The 20,956-nt window shown below is 38.6% G+C and overlaps 1 protein-coding gene across 1 annotated transcript in view; it reads right to left on the reverse strand.

Annotated features, from left to right (window-relative positions):
* CC2D2A (coiled-coil and C2 domain containing 2A) overlaps positions 1-20,956 on the reverse strand; it is a 270,839-nt gene that overhangs the window by 20,365 nt on the left and 229,518 nt on the right. The window contains exons 32-33 of the mRNA XM_070948913.1: positions 10,085-10,143; positions 977-1,154 (exon numbers count right to left, since the gene is read on the reverse strand). Of these exons, the coding sequence (XP_070805014.1) occupies positions 977-1,154; positions 10,085-10,143 (237 nt within the window). The remainder of the gene's footprint in view (positions 1-976; positions 1,155-10,084; positions 10,144-20,956) is intronic.

The raw sequence follows: 20,956 nt of genomic DNA on the forward strand, positions 1-20,956 counted from the left end.
TTCTATAGAGGGTTCTTTCAGATCAGGAACCACAGACCCGGACTTCTCCCTCCCAATAGGACATGTGGCTTTGGTATGTCCCATTCCTGACTGCTGTTTCCTTCCTGGTGGAGAATGGGCGTTGATTCTTACCTGATACGCCCTTTCTCACTCTAAAGGAAACAGCAGTCAGCCCCGCCCGTGTTCAGGTCATCTGGCCCTGGGGTTGGGGAGGGTAGGACTTTCTTCTTTTTTTCTTCACAGCTCAACAAGTCAGTCTGTGTCAACGCCTTCGTCAAAAAGCTGGCAAGCAACAGGAAGAGGCATGTAACAATTTTGCAGACTCAGTCCATCAGCTAACAGAGTTAACCCATTCCTGACTGCTGTTTCCTCTAGAGTGAGAAAGGGCGTATCAGGTAAGAACCAACGCCCATTCTCACTTTGTCATTTTGGGGGAAAAAATCTAAATTGTACACCCCATTTCTTATGCACGAGTAATAGTGCAAAGGAAGGTTGTAATCATGCCCAGGAATGTAGTGGGGTATTTTTCCCTTTATAAGCTCTAGCTAGGCAAGTCAATGAACTGATTTAGAACAGAATGTGCTAAATCAAAGCTGACTTGGCTCTTCCCTTTTATTAGTTAAAGGATTTAAAGAGAACCCTCCAAAGCAATACTTTCCTTCCAGTTGAAACTAAGATTAAAGTTAAACTGCTCCTAAGTCTAAGAAACCAAATCCTCTTAAATGGGAAATATCTTCCCATGGAGTGTGTGTGTGTGTGTTTCTGAATACCTCTAGGGCAGTATTTTTCAAACTTGGCAACTTCAAGATGTGTGGACTTCAATTTCCCAAAATACCCCAGCCAGCACACTTTGAAACCTGCACATCTTAAGGTTACTAAGTTTGAAAAACACTCCTCTATAGCCTCATTGTGGCTGCCGCATCACAGCTATCAAGTATCTAAAATGCTTTTCAGGAATAAAAATTCTTATCCATACCCTGTAATCTCCAAGTTGTTTTTGTAATTCTGCCTGATGATAGTCTTCTATCTCTTTGCCTTGATGTTTCTCCAACAGAGGCAAGAACTGCCGGAGGGCAGAGGTACAGTATCTGTTCCAACGTGTCAAGTGGTTTGGCCGCCATTCCATGATTTTTTCTTTTAGTATCTTCTCAAGCCTGTATATATAATTTTTTGGGGAAATGTTAAATCTGATTTGAAATTCTGAGAGTTTTCTGCAACTTTTTGATGCAGAATATCAAGAATGAGCTAGTAAGAATCATTTTCAATTGGAGTGGCATATTGCCTTGGTAAACCAAATAGCTAAATAAACTACATTAGAAATGTGATTTCTGGCTTCTCTATATAAAATATGTTTGATTTCTGAAAAGGTACTGGAAATGCTACAGTTTAGTTACTTACCATTTTTGAAATGTAATATAAACCTCACATTTTAATAATAATATTTGAAGTCAATTTTCATAATGGAAAAAAAAATGAGACAGCAATACCAGGATTTGTCACTTCAATTAGGGAACTAGGTGAGAACAGGATTCAATATTTGTCTTCTGAAGTCCTTTCCATCTTTTCATTTGTGTCAACATTATAAACCTATTCCTTAAATTTTGGGGAAAGATGAAGGTTACATGACACCAAATCTGTAGGGTACATATGATAAGACAATGAAATCCAACCACACAACTGTGTCTTAGGTAGTTTGCGATGTATGAAATATGTCATGTTGCAGCAAAATCTCCGTGTGTTTACAAACTCTGTTTAATTGTTTCAAAAGTAACGTGAAATATTGTTTTAAGTGTTGCAATGTAGTTATCAGACTTGCTCTGATTTAGACTTTTAGGAAAGAAAAACCCTCAACACCATTTGGTTGAAATGATAAGTTCTTTTACTAAAGTTAAGCAGTTGCAGTGAAAGTAAAGCTAGATCTGAGTATTCCTACACAAAGTTTACACTACTCCCTTTCCCTGGCTTGTCCTCCTTAACCAATTCACCAGTACCCAATAGTATTCCTTTTTGATGTTTTGGGAAATGCTTTGATGCTTGGCACCCCTCAATGTAGTTTCGCATTCTCTTCCCAGGCCATGTATCCTTGGTGGTTGGCTTATTCCGATTTGACACCTCTGGTTCTTGTCAGCTTGTCTCCCTCTCTCTTTTGTCTTCCCTTTCCCATGAGGTTTCTTTTGGGGGACTCCCATTGTTAGCTCCGATTTCCTTCTTTGCATTCCTGCCTACTGGCATGAGGAGAAACTTCCTAGCAGGACAATTAAGCAGTGGAACAGCTTGCTTTCAGACATTGTGGGTTGCTTCATCACTGGAGGTTTTTAAGGAGAGACTGGACAGTCATTTGTCTGAAATGGTATAGGATCTCCTGCTTGAACAGGGGGCTGGACTAGAAAACCTTCCTGCTCTATTCTAATTCTGAGGCTGAGTTTGGCCAGGTTTTTTTTTTCTTTAATTTATATGCTGCCCTTCTCTGGAGACTCAGGGCGGCTTACAATGCGTTAAGCAATAGCCTTCATACTTTTGTATGTTTATACAAAGTCAGCTTATTGCCCCACAATCTGGGTCCTCATTTCACCTACCTTTGAAAGGATGGAAGGCTGAGTCAACCTTGAGCCTGGTGAGATTTGAACTTGCAGTAATTGCAAGCAGCAGTTGTTAATCACAGTGCATTAGTCCACTGTACTACAGATTCAGTACAGAACAGTTTTCTTTTGTGCTCTCCCTCGGATGTTTTTCATGAATCTTTAATATCCTCCTCCTCCTCCAATTTACATAGAGGTTCCATTTCAGGAGCCATGCCGGTCCTAATACAAAGGATCTCTCCATGCATGGGGCACAATAAACCTTAGGGTTTCTTCATGGGGCCCCATCCTCATCTCTATCAGTTCAGTGACAAATGTCATGGGTGCCCCTCCTGCTACTGACCCATCCAACTGGCAGAAAGCTTTGGGTATTTTAAGTTCCTTAGCTGCAGACCCAGTTTCTTGACTAAGCCAGGGTTGAGCAGGCATCTGGTGCAGCCCAAATCTAGGAGGGCAAACAGGTTCTCCCTATGCTCTGAAGAAGGCACCATCAGTTCTATAAGGAGTATCACGGGTTGACTTACCAAGGGGTCATCATCTGTGTCGGTGTTACTCCCCACCGGGCTCCTGGTTGATGCTGTCAGAGTTCTCATAACTCAGGTGATGGAGTGCACTCAACAACCTCCACTCCTTCTAGGGCTGTCTCACAAATCCTCGAGGTTGCTTTTCCGGTTTTCTTTGTGGGTCCAGTAGTGGCCTTTTACATTGGGCGTGATGCTTGGCAATTGGCTGCTCTTTTCTGCATTTGAAGCATCCAGTGGAGTGGTGGTGTGGGCTTTGATACCGTCCTCCTGGTTTTGGGGGTTCTCTCTCTGCCAGGAGGGACCTCTAAGGTTGGGGCAATTGCAGGATCGGGCTAGCTTGATTTCAACTTCTTTGACTATGACATACCACCCATAGAGGGTGCGCAGGAAATGCAAGTATTATACACATCATTCAGCTTATTTTGGAAAGATTATCAGTGTATCTTGTGGCCAATCAGCTAATCTGCATGGCAAGCTGCAAAATGTTTGGTTGTAGGCAAAAATGGGTTGCTGACTTTGGTTTATCTTAATTCTTGACTTGGCCTTCCAATCAGTGAGGGGGTCTTTGAATTACTTCTGGAGGGCTGCCGTGAACCGACTGACATGCAACTCCAGGGCAACATCATTGTAGAGGGCAACCATCTACTCTATGGCATTCCCCTCCACTGCTAGGGTCACACTTGATACCTTGACCCCTTCGGTCAGTAGGTCACCCACAAACTCCTGCATGTAGGTTCACACTTGGGTTAAGAAGAACACCAAATGCTTTGGGTCTCCACTGAATCACATCCCCAAAGCCTGTGGTCTGCACTCTCTCCTCCTTGATGGAGTGGCCCAGGCCTGTGGCAGTGGCTGGCCCATCAAAGCTGGTGCCAGCTGCTGTGCTGGAACTGGATTTGGAGTAGGTACCATAGCAACCATAGCGATGGGTGTAGCTGCACCATTGTCTTCCTGTCCCTGCCCTGGTTCAACAGGTGGTGGTTGTCAGCGTCAGTTGTCAGAACCCTGACAGTGGTGCCAACTGAGCTAGAACTTCATGTGCTTGGAGGTTGTTGAAGGCACCCTTCAGGAATTCAATAGCCTGTTCAATGAGCATGCTGTCACGGTCTAGTTCACCTTGTGCCGCTTCGTCCTCATCTTCAGGGGTTCCCTCCAGCAACTTCCTCTGGTTCTCCAAGTGGAGGTCACTCTAGAGCAGGAGTGTCAAACTGCTGGCCCATAGGCCTGATGTGTCACACACAGGCCATGCCCACTCCAGCTCCGTGAAGGGAAAAATGTAGCGATACGTCACATGACAGCAATGTGACGCCACGAGTTTGAAATCCATGCTCTAGAGAGTCTCCTCCCAATCGCCCTTCTTACTGCCAGTAACCATTGGGATTTTGACTGGTCATTGCAGCCTTCTGCCTCCCCTAGCCACTTGGGGTGATCTCTGTTTAGGAGATCTCTTGAGTCTTCGGAGAAAGGCGGCATACAAGTTGAACAAATAAATAAATACAAATAAATAAATTTTGATGTGGTCTCCCCCCAAGCTTCCATCTCCTGTTCATTCTCTTGCACCGACATTCTGTTCATAGTCCCCATGGTAAAGGTATGTCTCCAGGTTGACCGTTATTGCAGATTTAGCATTATGTCAGACCTGCCCCAACTTAGACATTTAGGAAAGAAAAACCCTCAACTCCATTTGTTTGAAGTGATAGGTTCTTTTACTGAAGTTAAGCTGTTGCAGCAAAAGTAAAGCTAGTATTCCTGTGGAAAGGTTACACTTTTCCCCTTTCCCTGGCCCTCCTCCTTGATCAGTTCACCAGTGTCCAATAGTATTTCTTTTTGATGTTTTGGGAACCACTTTGATGCTTGGCACTTCTTGATGTAGTTTTGCATTCTGTTCCCAGGCCAAGAATCCATGGCAGCTGGCTTATTCTGGTTTGACACTTTATCTCCCCCCCTCCCATTTGTCTTCCCTTTCCCATGCCTAAGCATTACTTCCCTAAATTCCTTCCCTCCATTTTCTTGTGATTTATGGCAGGATGCCACCGAAGTGAAGAAGCTGAAGATGGCAGACCTGACAGTAGTACTCTGAGCTGACAGTGCTGCCAAGTTCAAGAAAATAATATCATCTGTTTCCTAAGGAATTATAGCTTTGAGTTTTTCTGCTGAAGCCTGGATGTTAAATTTTTCACCTCTCTTTGTGATGATATGGCATGGACCGGTACTACAATTTGAAGTGAGGTGAGCGGAGAGACAAAACGATCTGGCAGACAACAAGGAGGCAAGCTGGTGAGTGAGCGGGGCCAGCTGTGGAGCAGGGAGGAAAATCATCCATGGGGCAGATAGGCTAGCTGACTGATGGCAAAACAACGACCGGCAGAGAACAAAAAGGTGAGCCGGTGAGAGAGTAGAGCAGGGAGGAGGAGGAGGAGAGCCAGCTGTGGAGAGGAGAGGTGAGCTTAGTGTAGGTCATCCAGGCAGTCCTGTTTGCTGGGAGAAGCAGCATGCTGACGTGATGGACCAGCAAACAGGAGCCATGTGGCTGAGGAGCAAAGAGCAGCAGCAGCGCAAAAGAAAGGAGAGCCAGAAGAAAGGGCAGCACAGCGAACCAGATCCTGAGAGCAACGTAGAGAGCAACATGGAAAGCGATGGTAGAGCAACGGTGGAACCAGAGGCTGTTGGTGGTGGTGGAGCATTGCAGCACAGCGGACCAGTGAACGGTGACTGCAGATGGCAACAGAACAGCATGGCAGACCAACAGATGAGGGGTGGGGCAACCCCATGAACTGAGAAAAGCAAGGAGAGCTGAATACCTGGTAGTGGCAGGAGAAAAGCAAGTAGGAAGAGAGAATAAAAAGACAACACAGGACACACGGCAAAAAAAAATTAAAGGCGAGTAGACAAGAGCAAGTACGGAACATATAAAGGCAGAGAAGGAAGAAATAAATAAAGCCCACAAGAAGGCAGGGAGGGAAAGGATCATAAGAAGGCAGAGAGGAAAGGGATAATTATAGAACATTCCATTACAGGCTAAGAAGAAACCTTGCACCTAAGCCCACTCAACACTGAAAATTTAAAAATTTTATAATTTAAATGATCTGCTAAAACTTTAAAATTTTAAACTAGACAATTTTGAACTATAAAATTTTAAATCCTTAACTAGAAATTTTTTAAGTGCTAGAACTTTAAATTTTTAGCTATACTTTTCCCCCTAAATTTGAAATTTTAAATGATCTGCTACAATCTCAAAATTCTAAATTGGACATTTTTCCCTTTTAAAAATCTGTGGTAAACTCCGAACTGAGCAGTTCGGAGAACCAGTTGTTGGAAGAATCCCCCCCCCCCACTTTACAGGACTAATCCTGTAAGGAAGACAGGAAGGAAACATTCTGGTGTTGTTTCTAGCCTAATCCTTATCTTTATTGCCCTGCTTACAGAAACTGCCTTTCCAGTTAATCCTTATTACATTGTAACAGCTAAAGGTTTTTGGCAGTACGCCCAGACTTACTGTCGCTTGAGCTTCTCCAGAGGTTTTCTTTTTTTTTCTTTGCTGATATTAGGGGCTTGACTTTCTTAAAGGAGAAGGGTTGTTTTAAGCTTTTTTACATTGCTTTAATGGTTCCTGGCACTGTCCTTTTGGGATGTACTTTCAAGAGGCAGGATACAAGCTTGGCACTGATATTTTTACTGCCTTTCTGGGGGCATGTGATCTTTCCTTAAATCTGGATGATTTCCTTAGGATATCTTGTGAGGTGAATGAGACCAGCTGGTATCTTTAAATGGTGCAAATGGATCTAAGGATTGCTTCTCCTGGGTGTGAAAGGGTGCTTTGTCAGTTCACTGAGCACAGAAGTCTCTTATCTATGGGGATTCTTCAGTCATCCAGGTCATGGATGTCCCAAAGGTCCTTTCTTGGTATCCAGAAAGTCCAGTTTCCTCTTGAAAAAGCACCTTTGGTGTTTTTGCATTGCTTTGGCATGGCCAAGGCACATGATTGCTCACTGATAGTAAGATTTTTTTAAAAAAATAGGAGGTAGGGGTGTGGATCATCAAGGCTTGAAGTTTATTTAGATATCTGTGGCATGTACTAATTTTATTAGACCAGCACAATACCACTGAAAAAGAAAAACAAGAAATCCAAGAAGAAACCAGCATGGCTGCAGAAAGGTTTATTTGACAAATTGAAAGAAAAAAAGGACAAGTACAAAAAATGGAAAGAGAGAAACACACAACTAAGGCAGAATTTCAGCAGATAGCCAGAATCTGCAAAGATGAAGTCAGGAAAGCAAAGGCTCAGAATGAACAAAGACTTGCAACAAAACTCAAAGATAAAAAAAAAAAGTTTCTTCCAAAATATAAATAACAAGAAAAAAATCAAGGAAGCAGTTGGTCCACTAGAGAGAGAAGACAGCAAGGAAGTAAAACAAGCAGCAAATAGAAAGCAGAGCTGCTCAACTCATTCTTTGCATCGGTTTTCACACAAAAAGAAACTATAGCCCAACCTACAAAACATAATTTTAAAAGACAGACTACAAATAAAAGTTAAAATAAGCAAAAAATAGTAAGACATCTCTCTGATCTTGATGAATACAAATCACCAGGACCTGATGGATTACATCCCAGAGTTCTAAAGGAGCTGGCAGATGTCATCTCAGAACCATTGTACCACATCTTTCAAAAATCCTGGAGCACCAGGGAACTACTAGAGGACTGGAAAAGAGCTGATATGGTTCCCATCTTCAAAAAAAGGGGGAAAAAAAACAGACCCAGGAAACTACAGACCAATCAGTACCCGGGAAGATCCTGGAAAAGATAATAAAAAACCCCAAATTTGCCAACATCTAGAAACGAGTAAAGTAACTAGCAGTCAGCACAGGTTTGTTAAAAACAGATCATGCCAAACCAATCTTATTTCATTCTTCAACATAGTGACTAAATTAGTAGACCAGCAAAATACTGTGGACATAATAGTCTTAGACTTCAGCAAGGGATTTGACAAAATAGACTATAACCTACTTCTTGGTAAGCTAGAAAAAAGTGGGACAGATAGCATCATCACCAGATGTTTTCGTAACTGGCTGACAAACTATACTCAACAAGTAGTCCTAAATGGGTCTATGTCTACATGGAGGGAAGTAAGCAGGTGTACCACAAGGTTCTGTCATAGGTCCAGTACTCTTCAATATCTTCATAAATGACTTAGATGAGGGAATAGAAGGAGAATTTACCAAATTTGCAGATGATACTAAACTGGCAGGAATAGTTAACACCCTAGATGATAAGCTCAAGATCCAGACAGATCTTGATACACTTGAACACTGGGCCCTATCTAACAAAATGAAATTCAATATAGAGAAAAATAAAGTCTTACACTTAGGCAAGAAAAACCAAAGTACACATATAGACTGGGTGAAACCAGGCTTAATAGCAGTAACTGTGAGAGGGATTTTGGAGTCTTAGTGGACACCCAGTTAAATATGAGTCAGTAGTGTGCAGCGGCAGCCAAAAAAGTCAATGCAATCCTACGTTGCATTAACAGAGGGATACGATCATGATCAAGTGAGGTACTAATACCACTCTATAAAGCCTTAGTAAGACCACACCTAGAATATTACATCCAGTTTTGGTCACCACACTAGATGTTGAGATGTTGAGACTCTAGAAAAAGTGCAGAGAAGAGCAACCAGGATGATTAAGGGACTGGAGACTAAACATATGAAGAACGGTTACAGGAATTGGGCATGGCTAGTCTAGTGAAGAGAAGGACTAGGAGACATGATAGCAGTGCTGCAATATTTGAGGGGCTACCACAGAGAGGAGAGGGTCAAGCTATTTTCCAAAGGACCCGAAGGCCAGACAAAGAATAATCGATGGAAACTGATCAAGGAGAGATTCAACCTAGAAATCAGAAATTTTCTGACAGTGAGCGCAATCAACCAATGAAACAGTTTGCCTTCAGAAGTTATGGGAGTTTAATTACTGGAGGCTTTCAAGAAGAGATTGAACTTGCCATTTGTCAGAAATGGTGTATGTCTCCTGCTTTGGAGGGTTGGACTAGATGACTTACAAGGTCCATTCCAACTCTTTTAATCAGTAGTTTCTGGGTCGTAATGATGAGTTCATATTGTTGTCAGGGTGCTACAAAGAAATTCCTCACTTTCATTCTTGCAGTGTGACAACTGCTGTAAATTTCAGTTCTTGCAACTTCTGTCCTGCATGTAAGGGACCATTTTGCACAACTCTTCTGATATTGAAGAATATCAGTAATGCCACCGCCATATTCCTTTGAAAGTCAAGCTTGACAGCAATTTCCCTTTGATGTGCCAATTGTCCTTTATCAGTTCCTGAACTCTTTTCACATAGTATGTGCCAATTGTCCTTTATCAGTTCCTGAACTCTTTTCACATAGTATGTGCCAATTGTCCTTTATCAGTTCCTGAACTCTTTTCACATAGTATGTGCCAATTGTCCTTTATCAGGAACTGATAAAGAAAGAAGGAAAGAAGGAAAGATAGGAAAGGAAAGAAGTTTCAAGAATTGAAATTTACAGCAGTTGTCACACTGCAAGAATGAAGTGAGGAATTTCTTTGCAGCACCCTGACAGTTTATACAATATGAACTCATTATTATTACGACCCAGAAACTACTGATTAAAAGAATTGGAATGATTGTTGTCACAGGTCAACCAGTTTATTCTTGATCACACATCTCAATTCTTCCTGGTTCACTATCTTTATATTTTTTGGCCTAGTAACATCATAAACAATCTGCATTTGAAAGTGATTTTCAATTGGAAGGGATCCTCCAGCAATCAAAAATTCAACCATAGCTAGATTTCCTTTTCTCACAGCAACCTCCCATCAAGTGAAGTGAAAGAATAGATGCTAAAGAACATATTGCAGCTTCTTGCACAGTACTGCCATCTGTTGGTAATTTAAAACATTGGCAGCATTAACTTTCAGCCCTTGAATATTATGGTTAATGCAAAATTACCTGTTCTGTAAATGTAGTGCGACAGCCTTGTCTGCATTTTGGTAGAAGAGTTCTTCAGGCTAATGAAATCAGAAAGAGAAGTAATTTAGCATTTATGAAATTTACTTCAATATTATAGCGCTTTAAATTCATCTGTACTTTTATTCTTTGAAGATCTGAAGTGATTAATATGGCATAAGAAAAATTACATTAAAATCATTTTGAATCCAGGAAAAAATGCATTTTGAATACAGGAAAAAATGCGATTTATCTAGGATAATCAAATTACTGTATTTTTCGCTCCAAAAGACATATGGAGCGAAAAATATGGGCCACGGCAGCTGGGTCCTTTTACAGTGCTGAACCCCGCCTCTTCTGTCTTTGTCATAGCCCACCTCTTCTGTCTCTTTTCCGCAGTGCAGAAGTCAATAGGCAGAGCTGCCACATGAGAGAACACCTATCTGTGGACCCCTCAGGCTCTGCCTCCTGCCCTCATACACTGCTGCTCCATATTCGCTGCTCCATATTCACAGTGAAACGGTGCTCCATATTCATTTTTTTTTCCTCCTCTAAACATAGGTGCATCTTATGGTCAGGTGCGTCTTATAGTGCGAAAAATATGGTATATGGTTTAGCTTCAAACTGTTTCTCTTTCACCTGTGTAATATGAGGCACAAACAACTTATTTCTGGTTTGGGAAGCGAAAGGTGATGGTGGCATAGGCACATTGTTCTGATTGAAAATCTTTTCAGTACCTGGTAAGAACTGGAATTGATTTTTTAAAAAAATCTTAAATATCTATTAAATATTTAATACATATTTACATAAAGCAATCAATATTAAATATATCTTAAATATGAGCCAGTTGTATACTGTGGCCACCAAAAAGTCAGTGCAATTCTAGGCTTCATTAATACAGGGATAGAATCAAGATCATGTGTAGTGTTAGTACCATTTTATAACCTTGGTAAGACTTGGTATACTGCTTCCAGTTTTGTTTATCACAACATAAAAAAGACACTGAAACTCTGGAAAGTGTGTCAAGAAGAGCAACAAAGATGATTAAGGGGCTGGAAGCTAAAACATGAAGAGCTGCTGCAGGAATTGGGTATGTCTAGTCTAGTGAAAAGAAAGACTACGGGTGACATGATAGCTGTGTTCCAATATTTGAGAGGCTGCTACAAAGAAGAGGGAGTCAATCTATTTTCCAGAGCACCAGAAGGCAAGACAAGAAGCAATGATTGGAACAAGAAGCAATGGGAGAGACCTCCGGGGGTGATGTCTTCACGAAGCGGGAGAGGGAATGAAATGTTGTCCCTGAAATCCCGAATATTCTTCGCTTGGAGCTCTTTATGGGCAGTTCCAATCCCCTAGAGATCGAGAAACAAAAGGGGAAGGTCTGAAGACCACAGACGAAAAGCAATCGACTGGGAGGATAAAGACAAACCTCTTAAGTCAGTGGTTCTCAACCTTCCTAATGCCGCAACCCTTTAATACAGTTCCTCATGTTGTGGTGACCCCCAACCAGGGATGGGTTCTAAATTTTTTTACTACCGGTTCTATGGGCGTGGCTTGGATGTCATGTGACTGGGTGGGCGTGGCTAGCTGGTCATGTGACCGGGTGGCCATGATTATGTGTATAGGGACTACTCAGAGGGCTGAAAAAAGTCATTTCTGACACTTTTGCCTGGTCCTCACACTTATGACCATTGTCACATTTATGCCCGTGCAGCATTCTTAACAACCATGTCACTCATTTCACAATTGCTTCTCTTCACCATGGTGACAAGATAGGGAGAAAAACATAAAATGTGAAGACAGTCATAAGTTCGAGGACTGGTCAAAAGTGTGAGGACCAGTCAAAAATAACTGTTTCGGCCTCTGAGTAGTCCATATGCACAAAAGGACTACCCAGAGGGCTGAAAAAAGTGATTTCTGACAGGTCCTTGCACTTTTGATCGGTCATCGTACTTATGACTGGTCATCATTTATGACCATTGTAGCATTCTTAACCATGTCACTCATTTCACAACTGCTTCTCTTCACCATGGTGACAAGATAGGGAGAAAAACGTAAAATGTGAGGACAGTTGTAATTTCGAGGACTGGTCAAAAGTGCGAGGACCAGTCAAAAATAACTTTTTCAGCCCTCTGAGTAGTCCATATGCATAAAAGGATACAGCAATAGAGAGGGATGAAGGAAGGGAAGGGAAATTAGAGTAGGAGGGAGGGTAAGGAAGAGTGGAGGAGAAGGAGAAAGGAAGAAGAAGTAGGGAGGAGAAGAAGAGGGGAGAGAAAGTAAGAAGGAAAGAAAAGAGAGAGGTGGTAGGTTTGAGGAGAAAGATTGCTGTACAATAAAAAAGATGAAAGGGAAGAAAGCCAACCCCAAACAAATATAAAGATATTAAGATAAAGAATGAATTGTTAAACTTTAAAGAATAAAAGAGAACAAATATGAATAAATAGCAATAATTAGAAACACACCTACAAACATACAATGTATTTTCTTTGAACAGAGTATTTGGTTCACAAATTTAAAGTGTTTAGTCATTTCAATTAAATTTACAATTTCTATATTTCCTTTTTGCCATATTTATTCCTCATCTATTTTTTTTAAAAAAACCAATATCACCCTTCATCCTCATCTCTAATCTTAATCAAATTCAATTTTTCCCTTCTATTCTATATTATACCCCTTCCCATTGTCATCTATTTTTAAATCCATCCTCACATTGGTTAATTATGTAATATTACAGTTGTTTAATATAAATTCAACATTTCAATATAAATCAATTAGTTATAAAACTATCTTTTTTGTATATTAATCAATATGAACATGAATATTTCAATTATTTTCATGCCATCCAATTTCTCACAAATCAATTAATTATATTTACCAATAATAATAAACCAAATAATTTCCTCCATATATTCCTCCAAACCACAACTTAACCATTTCTGCTTTCAACACAATATACAATTACTACTATCTCAATTATTACAATTCCCTAGTTAAATAGAGCTTTTTTTCTTTTGTGTTTTAAAATCTTGAACTCTCCTCTTTTGCTCTAAATTTCCCATTGTTTGCACCTACCTTTTTTGGTAAGGAAAAAGAAAATAAATCTGCCACTGCCTAATTTTCTAACGTAACAGCCAAAGCCTGCTTTACTTCCAGTTTCGTTTTCAGCTTGATTTGCATAAGGAGAAAAAAAGTCTGCTCCAGCAATTTAGCTCTTTGCAGCAAGCAGCAGAGCCCTGTGCAAAACAGCTGAGAGCAAATCAGCTGAGAGTCGGGAGGCAGATCTAATAAATGGGCTAATTAGCCTATGCTGAAGCTGAAATGAGTTGTTTTTTCTTGCTGTTCGCTTGCAAGGAGGTAACTGCTATGAGGCAAAGGGTCGGGGCCACCCTCCTTGCCACTTAGCGCCCCCGTCACCCCCTTTTGCCTCTAGCGCCCCCCTGCCGCCCCCCCTTGCCTCTTACCACCCCCTAAGGCATGGTACCGCCCACTTTGGGAACCACTGGCTTAATTACTTAAGTACTTAACAACCGGTTCTACCGAAGTAGAATCCCACCACTGGGTCTACCCATTTATTTTTGCAGACACCAGTCTACTCATTTGCTTTCTTTTAACACTGATCAGCTGTAGGGCGGCCCTTTGAAGCCCCGCGTCAAGAATTTAAACAGTTTTTTTTTCCTTCTAGCCATCAGCTGGGACTCAGGAGGCAGCAATAGATTGGGGGTGGGGCCAAATAAAAGGTAAGAATAACGTGGGGGGTGGGTGGGGCCCCAGAACTGGTTTTCCGATGGTCTTAGACGACCCCTGGGAAAGGGTCATTCGACCCCCAAAGGGGTCGTGACCCACAGGTTGAGAACCACTATCTTAAGTCCAATGAAGAAAAAGTCGGCCTTTAAGGCAGACCAAGAGTGATGGCGGCCGTATAGTGTGGAAGCGGAGAGTTGAAAAGACAGTTTCATATGGTGGTCGAGGAGAACCTGGAAGGAAGAAAGGTGAAGTTTTGCTGAATCGGAGGCACGGGAAGAGAGAGATGCTGAGAAGAAGGGCGAAAAAGGTCCGGAAAAGCAGTGGCTAAAAGGAACTAGAGCGCAGAACGAAGAGACGGATTGGAAAAGAGGTTAGTGCAAAAGAAGGAAGATCCTGAAACGTGAACTTAATAGAACGAGAGGAATAACAGGAATGGACATAAGACCTCTAAGACGGAAAGAAATGGAGAGTGGTGAGCTGAGAAGAGAGTGGAAACAACGAGGATAATAAATTGGAGGCTATTCTAAGGGATTTATAAGCTTGGAAAATACTTTAACAGCGATTTGTGACTGGAAATATAACTGTAACTGTGGAACTGTATTATTGAAAATATAGAAGTACACAAAGAAGAAAGAAAAGTTAATAGATGGACTTGAGGGTAGAGCTAAAGGATTGAAGGAGACTGATGCAATATTGCTGCATATATTTACAACTAGAGACTAAGTGATAGAAGGAAACGACTGAGGAAGACTAAAACAATATATATATATATATATATATATATATATATATATATATATATATATATATATATATACTGTGAAAGTAAGAAAAAGTAAATCAATATACTTAGTTATTGTTATTGAGAGAGAGAAATGTAAAAGATTGTAAATTATTAATGAAGTAATGAATGGATTAAGTGAATGAATTAAAGTGATTGACAAATTTATATAAGGATAAATATAAATATAAATATAAGATTTGATTAAGATTAAGTGAGATAAGTATATATTGAGTATTAATAATTATAGTGTGTAATATATAAGCATAAAGTAATATAGAAAATACAAATTAATATTATATTAGATAAAGATAATAAGAGAGATCTCTTCTGAAGAGTGTGGATATAATAAATAAGAATTATAGAAGTACATGTATATCTGTGTGTGTGTATGAATATAAATTTAGAGATTACTGATTGTATGATATTGTGGAACAATTTCACCCGAGTGTTAAAAATTTCAAACACGGCAACTATAATTAAAACAGGGAAAAAATCAGCTACAAATCCTCCATCTATAGCTGCTTCTCCATCAAACCAGAGAACAATAGAAAATATGCTGGGAAAAGAAAAAGAAAAATCAGTATTGACAGTAAATAGTATGCAGAATATGTTGCAGATGATACAGGAAACATTAATGAAAACACAAGAGAAAATTGCTGATAATCATGAAGAGACAAAATTACACAATAAAGAAATTAAGAATGAAATTGGGGAAGTAAAAGAAGATATTAAAAATATGAACGATAAAATAGAGAATATACAACAAGCAATGTTGAAAAATGACCAAAGAATAAAAAAAAATGGAAACAAAAATGGACTAAGTAGATGTAAAAATAGAAACAATGGAACAAAAGTCATTGCAATTAAATAAGGAGCTGACAGAGTCAATTGGGTTCTTAGAAATGGAGAAAGCTTCATATTTCCTACAGTTCCAAAATATTGTGGAAGAAAAAGAAGAAGACTTGGGAGAAAAGATGGCAGAAATTTTGGCGGAATTAGTACAAAGAGATAAGACGGGAATAAGGGGACAGATAGACGAAATTTATTGTGTGCACACCAATTATATAAGAAGACATCGGTTGGCGAGGGATGTACACACAAGATTTATGAAACGAACAGCAAGGGATGAAATATGTTAAAAATCAAGAGAAGAAACGTTAACTTACAAAGGTAAAGAAATTATAATTTTGAAGCAGATACCACGAAAGATTCGGAATCAACGACAATAATACCAATTATTATTATTATTTTTTTGCAAAAAGTTTTTTTATTTTTTTCCAAACTTACAAATTACATCCTTTCGGAACAGAGCTTTGATCCGGTCATCACTTTGTTCAATTTTTAACAAAATCTTTAACAAAATTTTATTTACCATATTTTCTGGCATATAAGATGACTTTTTAACACATGAAAATCTTCTCAAAAGTCGGGGGTTGTCTTATACGCTGGGTGTCGTTCTCCTGTAACCAGGCAGACCAGCCCGAAAAGCTCTGACGAGCCAAGCTCTGACCATCCCAGCTGAGTTGCCTGCTAATCAGGCAACTCAGCTTGGATCGTCAGAGCCATTTAAAAGAAAAAAGTTTTCTTTTAAATGGCTCTGACGATCCAAGCTCTGGCGATCCCAGCTGAGTAGCCTGCTAATTGGTAGCAAAAATCCCCCCCTCCAGCTTGCTTACCTTAGCTGTTAGTCGCAATGCTTGTCTTGCTTCGCTTGTCTGCAATCCATTGCATCAGCAAGCACCTGAATCTCCCTGCCTGCAATCAAGCAGGCAGGGAGTTGTGGACTTCAACTCCCAGAATTCCTCAGCCAGCAAAGCAAAGCTGGCTGAGGAATTCTGGGAGTTGAAGTCTACAAGTCTTAAAGTTGCCAAGGTTGGAGACCCCTGTTCTATTGGGTAAGTTTTTCCCCCCTTTGGGAGCTTTAAAAAAAATAGTTAATTGGGGGTTTTTTTAGTTGTTCTTTTTTTAGACCTAGCCATTTAAAGTTTAGGAAGTTTTAAATTTACCTGCTTTCATATAAAAATAAAATAAGTAAAATAATATTTGTGCAGCTTTCTGAGATTTAGTGTGTTTCTGTAGTGTTTCACTCTAACTACACAAACACACAAAATCTCACAAAGCTGTATGTGGAATTTTGTGCGCGTAAAGTGTGAAAGTTGTTTTTTTGGGGGGCTTTTTGTGGCTGTGTGAGGTTCCTGCTTGTTGCAGGGGCCATTTTGGGTCTAGCACAGTTCTAGCACATCATCAGTTCCAGTTTGGTTGACACCTTAGAAAACAAACAGCATGGCAGCTCCCATGGGTTTATTGTCTTATCCTTCCTTTCAGCTTTAGAATGAATTAGGAAAAGTTTAATCCAATTGCACTGTTTTATATTTACATGTTTGATGACAAACAGCCTTATGTTTATAAGTGACAGTTTTCCTGCTAAGTACCTGCATGTCATAAGCATTTGAATTAAAATTACTATATTGAAATCAAATCTGATGTTTTTAAATTTTTATTTGGTGTGCATTGGAAAAGGGGTAGTCTTATACGGCAAATATAGCCCAAACCCTGTATTTTAACAGGGAAAGTTGGGGGTCGTCTTATATGCCCAGTCATCTTATACACCGGAAAATATGGTATTCTATTTTGCCAAAGCACTTATTTCTTAATCTTAAATCACAAATTCAATACCATCTCAAAAAAATTAACACATATTTACTTAATCAAAACAATTACCCTTCTATTAACCCACCTTAATTCTTAATTCTATCTATCAGACCATACCATTTATATAACAGCAATTAAGTAATTTTTGTTTATAGATCATAATCATATATTGTTTCAGTTTTCTTTTCTTTTTCACTTAGGTAATACATGTTCAAATTATCACAATTGTTATACATATTTAAACAATATCCCAATTATTATAGCTATCAATTTTCTAATTTAACCTTTTCTTTTATCCTTCCACTGTTAATCCCAGTGTACAAAATACATCTTTATTCCACTGTTAATCCCAGCATAATCATCTTTATTTTTCTCACTGCTAATCCCAGTGTAATCATCTTTAATTTTTCTCACTGTTAATCCCAGTGTAATCATCTTTAATTTTTCTCACTGTTACTCCCAGTGTAATCATCTTTTACTTTTGTAGATATATTATTAAAAATATTCAAATTATAACAATTGTTATAGGTATTTAAACAATATCCCAGTTATTATAACCATCAATTTCCTCAAGTAGTATCTTTTAACATCTTAATTAAAAATTGATTAATTATATTCATTGCTATATTTCTTTTAATGTAATCTATTTTCCATATATTTTAGCTTCAATCCCTATTTCATTTCTAAATATCTGTAACATAATTCTTCTCATATTTGTTAATCTCAATATAGTCATTTTATAAATCCAGGTCCTGGACTTCTTTACATTTCTTAATATTTTCCAACCTTTTATTCTTTTATCATTCAGTATTAATCTCCATATAATCATTATATTATTATTAATCTCAGTATAATCATCATGTTGTTAATCTCAATATAATCTCTAGAGACTTCCTTTTTATTGTTACTATTCACATGTTCAATTATTTGTTCATATTTAATCACAATATCTTTATCTTCTTCATTTTCCACTTCTATATCTTATTTCTCCATCTTCATTTTCTTATCCACACATGTATACTCCATTTCAATTTTTATATCCTCGAATTTTGTCCTCTGTGCAACATTATAATTATTTCTTTTATTTCCATTCTCCAAGTCAAATAATTGTTCCAACTATAAAAGTTCCATTGTATTCCCTTCTATTTCTTTTTTTATTCCTCCAAAGCCTCTTGTAGACAAGAAAATCCTCCTCCAAAGTTCTCACAGTTATTATCTGTGAAGTTCACAATTTTCCAAAACAAAGAACCAAGTTGCAATGTTCCTTTTTACTCCAAATGTTGTCTCTCTACAATCCACAATTTCCAATTGCTTAATAAGTATCCATTTTGTTTCCATTACATCACGATCTTGATTTATCTTTTTTCTTTTTCAATTTAAAAATATCAAATCATATTTAAAGTCCAGTCCAAATTTAAATAGCTCTTCTCACTTCTTTTTTCCCCTTTTATTTATACATCCCCCTTTTTTCCTTCTTAAAGCTTATTATCCATTCTTTTTATTTTCCTTGCAATTTAAAAAAGAAAGGGAAAAACATCTCTTTATTTCTTTCCAATCCTTTGACCATATCTAATTGTTTAAAGTTCCAATTAGTTTGTTCAGAAATCAATTTTCTTTTTTATTGCAAAAGTTTTACAATTACATTTTCACCCCTTTCCCCCCCCCACCGCCCACCCCAAACTTCCCAACCTCCCTAACCCTCCCTAACCCTCCCCTCCCCCCAGACTTCCACACAATATACTCATATCCAATACAAAACCCCCCTTAGTATAAAACTTGTATAAAACTTGAACCCCTCCCTCCCCCTTATAATTTCTCTTTTTATCTTCATTACATTAAAATATTTCTAATACATTATTTTCAAATAAAAGCTATTTGATACTTCCTAGTTTGATATTTGTTCTGAACATATTCTATCCACTTTTTCCATTCCCATTCATAAGTCTCTTGTGAACAATCTTTTAAGTATGCTGAAATCTTCGCCATCTCTGCAAAACTGGCCATCTTCAAAGTCCATTCCTCAATAGTGGGCAAAGCTTCGTTCTTCCAGTATTTACCTATCAACAATCTTGCTGCTGTTATCATATACAATATCAATTTTGTTTCACCCAATGTAAAACCCTTAACTATACCCAATAAAAACAATTGTGGAGAGAATTGAATTTTTTTCTTCAAAACATTCTGCATGACCCACCAAATTTTTATCCAAAAAGCCTTAACTTTCCTACAGGTCCACCAAACATGATAATATGTAGCATCCAAGCATTCACATCTCCAACATTTTGGCTGAACATTAGGGTACATACATGATAACTTTTTGGGGTCTAAGTGCCATCTATAAAACATTTTATAGAAATTTTCCCTCAAATTCTGCGACTGTGTAAATTTAACGTTCTGAACCCAATTTTTTTCCCATGTTTCCAACATCACTGGTTCTTCAAAATTTTGAGCCCACTTAATCATACAATCTTTAACTAGTTCGGTTTCTGAATCCCTTTCTAACAAAACATTATAAAGCCTTTTAATATGCATTGGACCTTTCTCTTTTATGTGTCTAACCAATTCTTCCTCATGCAACATAATACCAGTTTTTTGGTCCTCTTTCCATCTCAATTGCAATTGATTATATTGTAGCCAGGTTATATTAATCCCTTCAGCCAACAGTGTCTGTAGTGTCTTCAGCTGCCATCTGCCCGCATCTGTAAAAAGAACCTCTTTATATAAAACCCCCCCGAGTGACATTATATTTGTATTCCACAAAGTATGACCAAGATCCAGCCATAGCGGTATTTTATAATCCCATTTGAATCGGTGCTTCTTCCAAACTCTCATCAAAGAATCTCTAAGTATATGTCTTTTAAATACTTTGTCGACTTTGTTATCATAAAATAAGTAGGCATGCCATCCAAATTCAAGATCAAAACTTTCTACATTCAATATTCCAGTCTTTTTCCTTCCAAACCAATCGCTTGCTTGAGTCAAAGCTGCTGCTTCATAATATAACTGTAGGTTTGGAAGTTTAAGACCTCCCCTTTCTGGAACATCTTGCATAATTTTCAATTTCACTCTCGGCTTTTTCTCGTTCCAGACAAACTTATTCACTCCAGCTTGCCACACTTTCAGTTGTTTATCACTTTTAAGCACCGGAATCATTTGAAACAAAAACAGAAATCTTGGCAAAATGTTCATCTTAACTGCTGCTATTCTTCCAAGTAGAGACAGTTGCAGTTTTTTCCAAGTCTCCATATCTTTCTGCACCTCTCGCCACAACACCTCATAATTATTTTGAAACAATTTCATATTTGATTCTGCAACCTGGACTCCTAGATATTTTACCCTTGGTACAACCTCAAAACCTGCCCTCCTTTCAAGCTCGTGTTTACGATCTTGTGTCATATTTTTAACTATCATCTTAGTCTTTTTGTGATTCAGTCTGAAACCTGAAACTTTACCATAGTCTTGTATAATGTCCTTCATCAGGATTATTGATTCCATTGGCTGTGTTAGGGTAACAACTAGATTGTCTGCAAATGCCTTTATTCTGTAATCCTCTTGCCTTATCATTATACCTTTCAAGATATTAGAGTCCCGTATTGTATTTAACAAGACTTCTAGTGTTAAAATAAATAAAAGTGGGGACAGCGGACATCCCTGTCTCGTTCCTTTTTCAATTTTAAACTCTGTTGTCAAAC

This window comes from Pituophis catenifer, unplaced genomic scaffold (genome assembly GCF_029215685.1).
Source record: "Pituophis catenifer annectens isolate HBS135680 unplaced genomic scaffold, rPitCat1.0.hap2 SCAF_8, whole genome shotgun sequence".
In the NCBI taxonomy this organism is placed as follows: Eukaryota; Metazoa; Chordata; class Lepidosauria; order Squamata; family Colubridae; genus Pituophis; species Pituophis catenifer.